The 14249-nt window shown below is 41.2% G+C and overlaps 1 protein-coding gene across 1 annotated transcript in view; it reads right to left on the bottom strand.

Annotated features, from left to right (window-relative positions):
- Nucleotides 1-14249, bottom strand: part of hook1 (hook microtubule-tethering protein 1) — a 46130-nt gene extending 31881 nt beyond the window's left edge. The window contains exons 1-8 of the mRNA XM_054734446.2: nucleotides 13900-14249; nucleotides 10970-11055; nucleotides 10591-10663; nucleotides 10211-10261; nucleotides 9785-9917; nucleotides 9578-9645; nucleotides 6824-6886; nucleotides 4023-4106 (exon numbers count right to left, since the gene is read on the bottom strand). Coding sequence (XP_054590421.2) covers nucleotides 4023-4106; nucleotides 6824-6886; nucleotides 9578-9645; nucleotides 9785-9917; nucleotides 10211-10261; nucleotides 10591-10663; nucleotides 10970-11055; nucleotides 13900-13944 — 603 coding nt within the window. The 5' untranslated portion in view covers nucleotides 13945-14249. The remainder of the gene's footprint in view (nucleotides 1-4022; nucleotides 4107-6823; nucleotides 6887-9577; nucleotides 9646-9784; nucleotides 9918-10210; nucleotides 10262-10590; nucleotides 10664-10969; nucleotides 11056-13899) is intronic.

Below are 14249 nucleotides of genomic sequence, written 5' to 3'. Positions count from 1 at the left end.
TCTAATATTTAAAACAGCTTGGAACAATAAATGTCCCAAATGGAAATAAAGATTGCATTACATGACTGAAATAATTGTAGCTCAAATAGCTTTATGATATTTGACTGTTTCTTTTGACAAGATCATCATAACAACACAGCTCAACCCTGCATTTACGTTCAAATCATTCCATTTGAATTAGCATATTTATAGCTTGTTTTTACCTTCTCAGTGGCCTAGTTGATTGATTGATTGATTGATTTAATTTATTTAAGTGTCATACACCATAAAGGGTGCCCAGCCCACACGGGCTTATTAGACACTACAACATTCAATAAATCATAACATGGCTGCGTGATACAGATTAATACACAACACTGCTAAACAAACACAACTATGACCACGTATTTCTTATATGGGGTATAGAATACGTTGGCATCTATACCACGCCTTTTCCACAAATTTAGCTAAAACTAAAATATTATTTTCAAACAACCAATTTCAGCTTCCAGCCTGGCACCATGTGAAGCATCCAAAATAAACTGGGATTTTTGGACTGGATAAATTCAAATAAGACTCTCTCAAATCACAATACAAGGAACAATGAAAGATAAAATGGAATTAATTCTCAACCACATTGGAATCGCAAAAATCGCATAGACGAGAATCCCAAGGTATTCCTTTAAATCGTCCCACTTCCACTGCCAAAGGGAGGGTGCCCGTTCTTATTTGAGCTTATTTGTGGGTGAGCTGTGTAATGTTTCTGGAAGTATGCACCAAGTTTCAGGTTCTTCACAAAAGATGTTTATTGTGTTCCTTCTCCAGCTGTACATCATCGTCTCATCAGTGCTCACCTCTACACTTAAATAGATTATCTAATACTGCCCCCTTGTGGGCAGAGCCACCATAGGTATCACTACATCCCCCTCTGTCACACACACACACACACACACACAAAAGTATTGTGCTGTTTCTTGTGTTCTATTGAGTTTTTTTTTCTTCAGTTTATGTCCTACTAAAGATTCAATCTCTCCGGAGGCTTAATGATGCGAGTTGTCCTCCTGAGCCCACAGGATACAGGCACAGATATGGCTCCCTCTGCTGACGGGACACTGTCTTGCACAGCCATCCCTGCTGACAAGCCGGGCTGCGCGTTCGGCCCAACAACAAGAGACGAACCATCGTCACAGTCCTGTCCCTGAAGAGTCTCTTGTGTCTTCAACAAGTCACGACGGTTGCGCCTCAATGTCTGGCCATCTTCAGTCCTGACCACATAAGATCTAGGACCAGCTGTCCCCAAAACAGCAGCTCTCCTACTCCAGCGACCAGAATCCCCAACTCTCACTGTATCATTCTGGACCAGCGGCTCCAGTGATCTGGTTGACTTGTCATAGTTCCTCTTCTGTCTCAGCTGCAGAGACCTTCTTCGGAACCCCAGATCCTGGGGTACCCCATGGGCGTCACAGAATGGGAGAGTGGTCCTCAATCTTCGTCCGATCAGAAGTTCAGCAGGGGACACACCATGTTCAAGTGGTGAGGCTCTAGAATTCAATAGAGCCAAATGGGGGTCAGCATGGCTGTCTTTCGCCTTCCTGAGAAGATGTTTCACGATCTGGACCCCCTTCTCAGCCTTCCCATTCGACTGAGGAAACAGTGGGCTCGAGGTGATATGCAGGAAGTCATAATCCACAGCAAAACTCATGAAGCAATATTTGGAAAAATGATTAAATCCTTTACAGCTGTTGCATATCCTGCCAAATGTGGGACATTGTCTCAGTGCGTCCCACATCTTCGACAGGAAAACGACCTCTCCTTGTCCTGTCCACATTTCCGTTGGCATGAAACAGCTGCAACATCAGGCTCCATTCCCCGCTCCGTCACCAAAAGCTTTCACATGGTGCCGGGCTATTTCACACACATGGCAAATGTCCACAGCTTTAATCAACGTAAGATCAGTCTCTCTCAGCAGCTTTTCTCTCACTTTTGTATCATGTATTCCAAACACAACTTGATCTCTGATCAGCGAATCCTGAAGAATTCCAAAATTGCACGTTCATGCCTTTAACTTCAAATCCGTCAGGAAGACATCAAAGCTTTCATCCTGCAGCTGCAAACGTGCACGAAACATGTACCTCTCGAATGTCTCATTTTTCTTCGGTGAGCAGTGATCGTCAAACCTCTGCAACACAACGTCAAACTTGTGTCGGTCCTCCTCATCCTCAAAGACAAAGGTATTAAACACCTCCACAGCGCAGGGTCCCGCCACTGTAAGCAACAGAGCAATCTTGCGAGCATCAGGCTTGCTATCCAGGCCAACAGCCTGCAAATACAGCATGAAGCGTTGCTTGAACGAACGCCATGCACAATCCACATTTCCAGTCCAGACAACAGCATCTGGAGGCCGCACACAATCCATAGCTGAACCCCACTCCTGGTACCATGTAATGTTTCTGGAAGTATGCACCAAGTTTCAGGTTCTTCACAAAAGATGTTTAATGTGTTCCTTCTCCAGCTGTACATCATCGTCTCATCAGCGATCACCTCTACCCTTAAATAGATTATCTAATACTGCCCCCTTGTGGGCAGAGCCACCATACAAGAAATGAAATGAAAGGAAGTGCTTTTGCAAAACAAATAAGAGAAAATCCACAGAGTGGCACAGCGTTGCTGAAGCCATCAATGTTGTGAATTCTTCAGAGAGATCTGTGGCGGATATAAAATAATGATCCAATCGGGATTTGATCCCCAGACTCCCAGGTGAAAGTCATGTGCGCTAACCAGTCAGCCAAACAGAGATCTCCCTCGTCCAAGTAGCCAGGGTGCATGATCAATCGAGTCACAGTGACAGGACACACACTGTCACAGACGTATGACATTCTGTCTCCCTGCTGATAATCTGCATTCCGTATTCTGTGCTTCAGGCTGTGTGTGTGTGTGTGTGTGTGTGTGTGTGTGTGTGTGTGTGTGTGTGTGTGTGTGTGTGTGTGGTGGTGGTGGTGGTGGTGGGGGGGGGGTCTTGTTCTGTGTGAAAACGAAGCGGTGCAAGTGATGATGCTGCAGGATTTCATAACTTTATCCTTCTCAGCAGCAGCACTGCAGGTGCTCTCCATGTCCAACATGTGCGTAAGCCAGGTCCTTAGTCAACTTAAAGTTGCACACAGTTTTCCGCTACGTTTTCTTTCATAAATCCCAAAGTTTGCGTGGAAGGTTGCTTACGCAGTTTTCCGACCCCGTTTTGTGTGTAAGTAAGCTTGATAAACAAGGCCCCAGGTTTAGTTGCTGAACTGAAGAAAAACACAGCATGGAGACTTGTTGATGCCACAATTCCCCATCTCTGCACTGCTCCCCACAAGGATAGGTCAACTGCAGAGACGAATTTCTCCTGTGTGTGATGACTAATGAGACGATTACTTTTTTACTTTAACCTCTATCACTTGTCCTATGAATGGTGTGTCTTTGTTTTCTCTAAAGAAGATGACAACAGTAATATCAGATAGAAGTAAAGGGGTAAATAATTAAAATGCCACTAACGATTGCCAAACAAGCAGATGACTTGGTTTAAACAGAACCCTGATGGAACGGAGCCCTTTGTTAGCGGAGTTAGAGTAAACATGTGAGCAGCTGGTTTAGAAGGGTTTAGTTCTTTCTGCCCAAAAATTAGCATGTTGGACTTACCTTTCTGCACAGAGAGACGAATGGGACAGGGGACAGATCAAATGAATCTGTCGAGAGTCCAGTTGAACAGTGGATCAGTACCTATGCTAGCTGAGCAGCAGCTGAGTGTGAGCAGGAGGCCACAGTGGAACCAGACTGTGAGCCCACTGCCGTTCTGCCACAGCAGCTCCAAACAATGGACTCAAGCATTACAGAGAATTACACAACTCTTGTTTAGACTGCAGCCAAAGGCATGCATGTGTGTTTACAAGGACAGCTGAATGTCTACAGACTTATCAAAGGTTACGGAGTCCATCTAGAAATCAACACCATATGAAGCTTTTCCTACTGGAACAGAAGAAAGGTGTGTGCATGAACTCTGAATTCACCTGCATGTCCAGCTCCTGACAACGTTGGGCCAATGCTTCCTTTTCTGACTGAAGGTCAGAAAGCTCCTCAAGGGCTTTTTTCAGCTAGACAGATGGATGAGACACATTTATACATGTGGTAATGACTGTAAACCAGCACACAGAATAGTCTACTGCTATATCTAAAACAGAATGTTCACATGTTAACTAAATGTTTTTAAAACAGTCAAATAATAATTATGTGCTACAGATTTCTGCTCGGCTAATGCATAGCTCATGTATAATCTTCGCAGATTGGACATTTCTCATTTTTGTATCTCAACGTAAATTGTTTTTAGATTTTAAAGGCACAAGACACCCTGTGGTCAAATGTGGGTACTACAGCTCATGCATTAAAATAACCGAGTTGTCTCTGAGTGACTCTCCTCCTCTCATTACCAAGTTATCGTGGCTGTTGCCAGTTACGGATCAGCATCAGATGATGCAGATGATTCTAGATGACGAGTGAAGATGAGTCAGACACAGTAAGTTAATAAGTAAATAAATACATTTCACTTTAATACTGAGTTGCTGGTAACTTAAAATGTAGCTTGAGTTACTTTTATAGGCGACTATTTGCTTCTAATTTTATTGTTAGCTCAATGTTATCTTCTAGCCCGCTTTACCTGATATTAGAGTAAACAAAACTGTGCCGTGGCTTCTTAGGGGTACAAGAAATAACTTCTGGGCAGCTACTTTTATTGACTTAATTTCTTTCAACAACTCAGGAGCTTTTTGCCGTCCGTGTCGAATTACAAATGCTGGCAAAGCAGCAACAGACTCAGCAACCCTGTAGGCTCAAAGATTATACACAGTGACTATGTCCCTCTTCTGCTTTTACTGAAAGGAGAAAAACGGACACAATCTCCCAGCCGGCTGGGAAGGAAATCTGTTTTAATCTAACTTTTTTTTCCAACATGACTGAGATATTACACCAGCGGTTCTCAGTCCCGGCTGCGCAGTGGTGCAGTGGTTAGAGCTGTTGCCTTGCAGCAAGAAGGTCCTGAGTTCGCTTCCCAGCCTGGGATCTTTCTGCATGGAGTTTGCATGTTCTCCCTGTGCATGCGTGGGTTCACTCCGGGTACTCCGGCTTCCTCCCACTGTTAGGTTGATTGGTCTGTCTAAATTGTCCTTAGGTGTGAGTGTGTGATTGTTTGTCCTGTGTGTCTCTGTGTTTCCCTGCGATGGACTGGCTCTCTGTCCAGGGTGTACCCTGCCTGATTGCCCATTGACCGCTGGAGAAAGGCACCAGCCCGGCTTATGTATGTAGCGTTATGAATATCATAATTGTCTGCCCTTAACAGCTGCCCCTTCACACAGTAACAACGTGTAGGAATCGCCAAGGTCGGATGCTGGTTTCAGTATGTTTACACTCCAGGAGAAGAGACAGAAGAAGAGAAGAAGAACTCTTTCCATTAATTAATCAAAGTACTTTATTTGTGATAAAGCTAATCAGAGCATATGTTGATCAATAATAATCAGGTGAATGATCTGTGAAATAAAGATGTCATGAGTTATGTGTTTAATGAATAAACAGGACTGCACCAGACAGACTGATCTACATTACCATGGAAACGCATGACACATTGTTCTCAACCAATCAGAACTTTCGTCTGTGGTAGGGCAGAATCTGGGTTGCTTAATGAAGTTGTCCAATCCGGTTTACTAAGAGTTGTAAACAACTAGGGGATATAAAACAAGGCAACGCCATTTTAAACTCAGTTCCATTTTAACCTCAGTTCTGTTCAATCTGAGTTCCTAAGGAGTTCCATCAAGTTGCAGGCTGGCCAGCTGCACTTTCCTACTTTAAGCTGAGAACTGTCAAGCTGGAGATTTCCGTCGTTTGAACAAGACGACGTTCTTCAAAATAAGAGCTGAACTCGCTGATGCCTGCCGCTACTACTGGGAGTCGATCCGCAGACGGGCTTTGTCGTGCTGCGACCGCTGCTCCACCAGCTCCAGTACATCTGAAGGTCCGAGGACCTGGCATTTCCTGATCTAACACGGGAGGCTCCATACGGTACGTGGTCACGGCAAAATGGCTGCTCATGTCATCAGCTTCTGAAGCCTCGTGATTTGTAGTCATAACAACCAGATCCGCCTACGTCAGCCTAGAGATTCTGAACCACACACACACACACACACACACACACACACACACACACACACACACACACACACACACACACACACACACACACACACACACACACACACACACACACACACACACACACACACACACACACACACACACACACACACACACACACACACCAACACGAAACATCCAAATCCATATGCATCCATCACGGAGTTAGTCCTGGTAGATTGTAAGAATTTATAATTATAGAAATTAAAGATTCTTAAACGATCCCAACTCTCTCTTTTCTTGTCTCTCAGTCAATACAGAGTGTTTAAGTAAACTCCCTGAAGATAAAACAACCGCTTCTGATTATAATATCTAGATCTAATTACAGTGTATAAATATACAAACTACAGATCACTACATGTATATGCATGAGATCCACAAGGCACTTTGCATTGACCATTTATGGCAGTAAGTGGGCGTGGTGAAGGCGGGATGTGACTAAAAAGAAGCTGACAAACTTTCTAGATGGTTTCTGATTTATGAAGCTGAGATTGCGTGCAGCTGTGCATACTCCATGTTTGATAGATCACAAACCTACTTGGCGTAAGTACATTTATTTTGCTGAGCTTAGTAAGGATTCTACCCAACGTTTGATAAATGAGACCCCAGAGCTGTAAGGTGTAGCACTGACCTGCTGCTCCAAGTTCCCTGACAGCCCTGCTCCAAACGGGGTCACAGGCTCTTTGATCATCAGCTGAAGAGGAAAACATCACAGAGTTTATTACAGTCACTTCACAGGAAAACTATACACATATGCATGCGCTTTGCCCTCCTCCAACTACTGCTGTGGACACCTTTAAAGAAACCTCAAAGCTTGGTTACTACTAGAGGTCGACCAATATATTCAAATATTTTTCATATCGGCTGAAATTATTTTTAAAAACCGATGAAAAATGTTTTAAATTTTTTTTTAAATCAGGCACCTGTGTGGCTAACTGCCACATCTACTAGACTGAGGAAAGGACCCGAAGGACCCCAACACACCGTATTTTTTTCTTTTTTGTTTTGACTTTGTTTTATATTTGAAGTTCAATAAATATTAAGAGATTTATTGACTTATTTAATTTATATTGCACATAGTGAGTGTTCAGTTGTCTTTCACAATCAATGTGCTGCTACAACATATCATATATATAAAAATTTTTATATATATATATATATATATATATATATATATATATATATACAGTATATATATATACATATTATCTATATAATATGTGTATATATATATATAATATGTGTATGTATATATATATGTATGTGTATATTATATATATATATATACTAGTGGTGTGCATCTCTACCTGCCTCACGATTCGATCCGATTCCGATTATCTGCCTAACGATTCGATTTGAGTCTGACATGCATCACGATTCTTCACACAAACATTTTCATTACTTAATAAAAGCAGTAGAATAGTTTTCAATTTCTTTCTGATTTCGAAATCCTTGAAAAACAGAACATTCATCTATTCACTATAGTAAGCAATAATGTTTAAAGTGTGCTGCCTATAATTACTTAAATAATATAAGAAATAATGTTTTCGGTAGAGCAGCTTTAAGATAGAATATTACTGAACTTAAAAATAGTAAACAAATACTGTGTTAAGTGATTCTTTCATATCCAGGATCCCAAAACCGAAATTAGCCCAAACATCCGATTTAAATGTAACGGGTACATCTTTGATTACTGGTAATGTTGGCCCTGTCCGCCTTTTCTGTTTTAAATTGGCGCTAGGGCAACGCAGTGCGCATGTCAGTGCAACTCTGCCCCCAGAAGTAATTGTAAAACCTCGAAACTTTATTGTCCTCGCATGGACATAGACCAGGGGTTGGCAACCTGGTCCCATCAAAGAGCCATTATTACCCGTTTCCCACAGTAAAGAAAACACTGGGAGCCACAGCAGCCGCGGCGTTGTGGGTGGGGCCTACCCTCAGACAGCAGAGAGCTGTTCACAACAGGTGACAGCAGCCGGTACCGGTCGCTCGTGTACGTCAAAGCTATCTTTCATAAGACGATAATCAATAAAATTATTTATATAAAGTGGATCCAGAAGTTGTAGCACGTCTCTGCCTACAATATTTTGATATTTTTCACCCTGTTGGTGGTTTTACTGAGCAGGTGCCACTTTTGTCATACGTTTCTTTTTAAAACATGTTTAGACTGTTCAGAATACAAATCCAGGCTCTGTCACGTTTGATTGTTGTAATTAAACTTTGTAGGTGGGGAAGGTCAGAAAAGGATCCGATCATTTTTGTTTTTCCCTCATTTACAGCGACGGAGATAACGGTGCAGTGAGCCTGGCTCTGGTGTTCAAGTTAAATTATATCTCTTTGCAACAATTTTCACAAGAAAACAGAACAGTTAAAAGCAGGGCTTGTGTTGACCGGATAGTTCCCGTATTTGGCCGTTTATTTTGACGGAGAAAGAATAGAAAGAATTACCCCGACGTAAGCAGACGAACTGACATTTTATTCATTTCGCACATCGCAGATGTAGCTAAATCACTCAAGAAATGATTCCATCTGAGCTGGAAACTGCTCAGCGCAGCTCGCTGTCAGCGTGTACTACATAAGGTCCACAGCGAGCTGAAGATGTGGAGAGGGGCTTGGAGCACGTCGCAGAACCAGAGCGCATGCGAGAAGATTCCTCCGACTGAAGCGAGACTTGTCACTTAGAAAATGTTCCCTGATTATGAAACTTTGGCTGAATAGCGCTTGTTCCTGTCTCCAATGTGGCGACACATCCAGGAGCCGTCTGAGGAGAATCCCAGAATCTCACATCCTCGTCAGCTCAGAATGCGCCTATGATTACGCACAAGCGTGACGCGTCAACCCGGTCTCACAGTAAGACCGGGTTGGAACTGTTCAGGTTTACGCAGACAATCTTTACATTTAGAATTAGCTTACAGATGTAAAATTTATGCAGTAAAATATAAAGCATTTTATTTAAATATCCATTCATTATTTTACAAGCACAGAGAGCCGCATCAGATGGATGGAAGAGCCGCATGCGGCTCCAGAGCCGCGGGTTGCCGACCCCTGACATAGACATAGGGAGAAAATCTCATGTCACGTTGCTGCATCGATGCGGAATCATGCACGGCTGAATCGCGATGCATCTTAGAATCGATCATTTTTCCCACCTCTAGTATATATATCTATATATATAGATATATAGATATATATCTATATATATATAGGCTTTAGATATCGGCCATCTGCAAAAAAAATTCTTTAAAACTCTCTATCGACATCAGCCTTAAAAAAAAACATCTCTGTCAGCCTCTAGTTACTACACAGATAAAAACTGCTTAGCAAAGCATTTCTGAAAAAATTTTATCCAGCTAATCGAAGTGAGGGAGGAAATTCAAGTACTGACCTCCTGGATCGCAGTCATTACCACATGCTGCACAGACTCCTCCAGCGTCATGATGATCTGAATATATTCTGTCGATAAATGAAACTGAATCATTACCTTAAGGATATACAGTATTTCACGTAAACTACCATCTATAAATACACACATATAACATATTTGACTGCTGTGTGTATGAGTTTTGTAGAAAACATACATTCAGCGTTATACCTTGTTTGCGCTCACATCTGACAGCACAGCCCAGGATGAGCTGCAGCAGCCTCCCCAGCTCCACCGGGTCAGCGTGCTCAGCCACCAGGGACACATTCGGCAAAGAAAAGTCTGAGATTTCCTGAGTTAAAACCTGATAGCGTACAGACATAAACAAAGCACTTAGAGAAGCTTGTTGAATAGAGAATGAATTATACACGTCCAAATGAATGTAAAGTGAAATGGAAGCAGTTTATGTTACTGAAAATGCACTGTGAGAGAGTTTAGAGCTGGTAAGCGTAATCTGATCAGAACTTTTTTCTTCACTTTGCTTTGGTGCACAATACAAGTCCCAAAGGAAGTGAAATGCAGCTATCAGTTGGAGCAGGTTTTTCCACTATCATTGGAGGCCACTGTAACTAAGAGGGTGTATGATGCATTTCTTACCTCATTATAATAGTCAACCACCATCTGAAGGATTTTCTTCAGATTGTTCATCTGAAAAGAGATTTTATAACGTAACATTTGTTAGAAGTTCTCACATCAAACAAAAGTAATACAGAACAAAGTATGTTTATTTGTGAAAAAGTAGCAAAAGAAACTCAAATGTAGCTAAATGAAAGACTTGAATAAGAGCTGACGTTTTGCAACAAACAGGCATTTCCCTGAGAAGTCATGATTCAGAGTGCAGGCTAAGCCAGATGCAGCAGCGATGGAGCAGTTTAATGATCAGCGTCAACAACAGTTTAGAACAAACAGAGCACTTAGCACATGGAAACTCACAGGACTAAAATCAGAGGCTATAGACAAGAGACACAGCTATGTACCTTCAGTCTCCAGTTCTCATCAACATCTGTTTTGAGACGACTCAGCCACCCATCACTGAACCACACTGGGTCTCTGTTCACAGTATTTACAGAAAACAGGAGTGTGGGCACATTGGTTTTAGGTTATATGTGGAAAGAATGATTAGTCTCTCTTAGGTATATCAGTATATCATGACTGGTTTTGGTTTGTTTTTTGTTTAAGTGAATTCAGTGGAAGGTAAGATGCTATCCCTTTGTTTTCAGTCAAAGCAAAGGTATATGAGAACTACTAATAAACCCAGAACTAACAGAGCAGCTGTTCAATTTTGTAGGTTTTGTTAATCACTGTAGAGAAATAGGACTATTCCAACAGTTTTCACGTGAACATGTGTTTACTCACATCTGATGCAGTGCCTGTGAGATCGCTGCTCCAGTGGTGAGATCCTCCATTGTTCTGCAAGGTGCAGTAGTGTTGAAAGTCTGTAGCTGAGACACAAAAACAGGACATTATCAGGATGGTTTCTGAACAACCCAGAGTAGTAAAGTTGCCTAACAATCATTACTCAAAAGCTCATCTGCTCTGCTACTCATTCAAACACTGTAAATTTGTTAAAAAATCATATTGAGAAGCAAGAAGACAAATTAAATAATAGAGAATAGAGAGAATAGGTGTGACTGCATGTGACAGTGGCACAAAAGCACAACATCTAAGACTTTGCAGTAAATATATGAAGTAAAATCCAAAGGTTGTCCAACACTATGATTTACTTCCTACAACCTGTGTCTCATACATGCCGACATTTACTGGAATGACAAGATCATCTCAAATGAAGGTTCAATTCCAAAAGAAGATCCACCTTAAAAAACAATTCCATCTAATAGTTCTAAAAACAAACACGCTAGCGTTTTATCCTGATTAAATAAATAGCTGAACAGTTAGTTCCCAAACATCAAATGAGTGAGTGACTACATGGATAACAGCAAAACAGGTAGAACCTAAAAACAATTAATACCTGAGGTTTTTTTTGTTGTTGTTGGTTTATTTTTTTACTTTTTGCTTGTTTTTAGTTCAGAGGTCAAACAGGACTTAGGAGTCAGTTTGCGTTGCTGACTGATGTAGAAGTGGTTAATTAATACATCTAATTAGTAAATTCCTTCTCAATGGAAATAATAGGAAATATAACAGTTAAACAAGAATATTGGTGCTTAATATTAGCTGTTTGGGTTGAATTACATAACAATAAAATCTAATCCGACATTCCGCACCTACAGTAGCAGTTTTAGGCATGGGCAGACAGGGCAGTTGCCCGGGGCACACAAGCGCTGAGTAAAAAATAAAAAAGAAAGAAATCTGCGCCGCACCGAGGTTTTCTATTCTATCTGTCTTATCAGAGTCTGGATTGGAAACAGCTAGTTGGCGCCCCTTGCAGCTGCAGGCGCTCCTGCTGACTGAGAGGGTTCAGGCGCACCCATGGGTGCACCATGTGTGTATGAAGAGGAGGGGGGGGGGGGGGAATTCACCTCTGGGTCTTTCCCAAATGAAATGAGCGGGTAGGGGCTGAATCAACTGTATTAACATGGCTAAAGTCAATCACATCTTGATGTTCTTCTATTTAACGCACATTTCATTGATAATATCATAAGCACAGGCCCATCATTCTTTCAGGTTTTTCTGAATTGTGTGAAATGGCCAAATAAAAAAAGGAAAAACAAAACGATTTTGTGGTCACCCACCCATCAAGGTCGAATTGTTTAGTCCTGACTAAAGGAAACTTATTGAGTCAAGAGCCAAACAGAAGAGATGAACATAAAAAGGCTAAAACCACCAGGTGCCCAATTCAGGAATAAAAAGAAAAAAGAAAAAAAGAGGAGAAAGATAAAGGTATGTGCGCTCTCATGATGCATGTTTTCAATTTTTTTGAACCAGTTAACTGGGATTTTAATGGTTAAATTCGGTCAAGTAGTTGCTAACAGAGCTAATAGGGCTGAAATATTGAAACGAAAATACAAATGGTTCGAAAAAATCCTTGAATCATTTTTTACTGATTCAAACTAGGATTTGTTAAATGCTCGCTGCAGCCTGTGGCCTGCCTGAACAACAACAAACACATGTTGATCATGTTCACATAATAATAAATAAAACAACTGTACAAGCAGAAGAAAACTCCCCAGTCACCACTAACTATCCTGTTTATTTATTGCTGATGGCTGCACTGATTATTTTTTACATGATTTGTTCTGTAAAAGTTGGCATTTTTGGTAGTCTACAGTTTTTTTTATGTCAGTTTAAATTACAATTTCAGAGGCAATTCTAAAATATTATGATCATGATAAAGATCTATTGGAGATCTACCCCAACTTTTGGACTGCTCTGCCAGTCACTGTGGCTCAAGCTGAGCAGCTTTTCAAAACTTGATCAAGTCATACCTGAGGTCACCTATGTTTCAGGGGCGGCTCACTAACCTGGCTCTGATTAGTATCAATCAATCAGTAGGGGAGCAATTTCATACGACAACATTATTGATGACTTTGCATCAAGGTTAGGTTTTAATTTTAGTTTGTGTTTTCTAAGTGCAATGCTGTAGTGATTATCTTTAGTTTGTTATGTGTGAAATATTTTTGCTATTTAGAATATTTATTATATATTATGTTCATATATTCTTAATATTTAGTTATTGTTTGTTTTCGTATATTGATTCTATATATTGTGATACAGTATATAATGTATATTGCTTTACATCCTGACAACTTCATAGTAATTAATGTAAATATGTGCAACTTAGAAAAATGAATGTTCAATAGTCGTTCTAATAAAACATGCCTGTGTTGTAGAAAACATGCATGTGTGCGTGCAGGTGGGGGGGGGCTCAATGGGGGCCTCGCCCGGGGAGTAATTCCATGTAGAACCGCCACTGCACACCTATCCCATGCGTAATAAGATTAGCAGTCTAAATCCAGTAGTAATACGTAAATCTAGCGGATATTGTTAACTTAGTACTTTATGGGCGCTAACTTAACAATAAACAGCGTTCAGGATAAATGTACGACGCTTTTTATTGGTCAACCTTCTGCGACACTTCGTAACAGTTTACGGACTGAGCGTCACTACAAAGACGGTTGCTATAGTGACTATCTGTGAACCTAAAGGTAATTTCTATAAGCAGGGACCTGTGTTCGCTTCGACCACTAAAACAATTGCTAGATTTCATTAATATCGGCTTCATTTTATCCTCAGCTAGTAAGGTTGCTTTCACCGAAACCCCCAACAACTACAAATAAAACAGCCGCAGTCACTGGTTTCGTCGACACAATTTAATGAAACAAACTCACCCATATTTTTAGGCTCTCAGCCAGCGCCGTTTTACTATTCTCCATTTTGCTCCTCTTTAGTTCCTCAGGTAAAATGTTCTCCTTCACCTGTCAGCGAACCTCTTCCGCTCTGTTCCTCTGCATTTGACCTCACCTGCTGCCAAAGGTAAATTTCTAACGATAAATGCGTAGCTTAGAGGTTTCCGCAATGAAATGACGTAAAACGTCTGTGAATGGCGCAGCTTCTTAGGCACCGAACGGGTTGTTTTGACGAGAGAGGGAGAGACAGTTTTATCCAATAGGCGTTTGGTTTAAAGAAGATTGACAGCGTTAAAAAAAGATGTTGACCAATCACAGAGCAGATTTGTGAT

The sequence above is a fragment of the Nothobranchius furzeri genome, chromosome 8 (genome assembly GCF_043380555.1).
Source record: "Nothobranchius furzeri strain GRZ-AD chromosome 8, NfurGRZ-RIMD1, whole genome shotgun sequence".
Lineage (NCBI taxonomy): Eukaryota > Metazoa > Chordata > Actinopteri > Cyprinodontiformes > Nothobranchiidae > Nothobranchius > Nothobranchius furzeri.
This window is presented reverse-complemented; position numbering and strand designations above follow the sequence as displayed.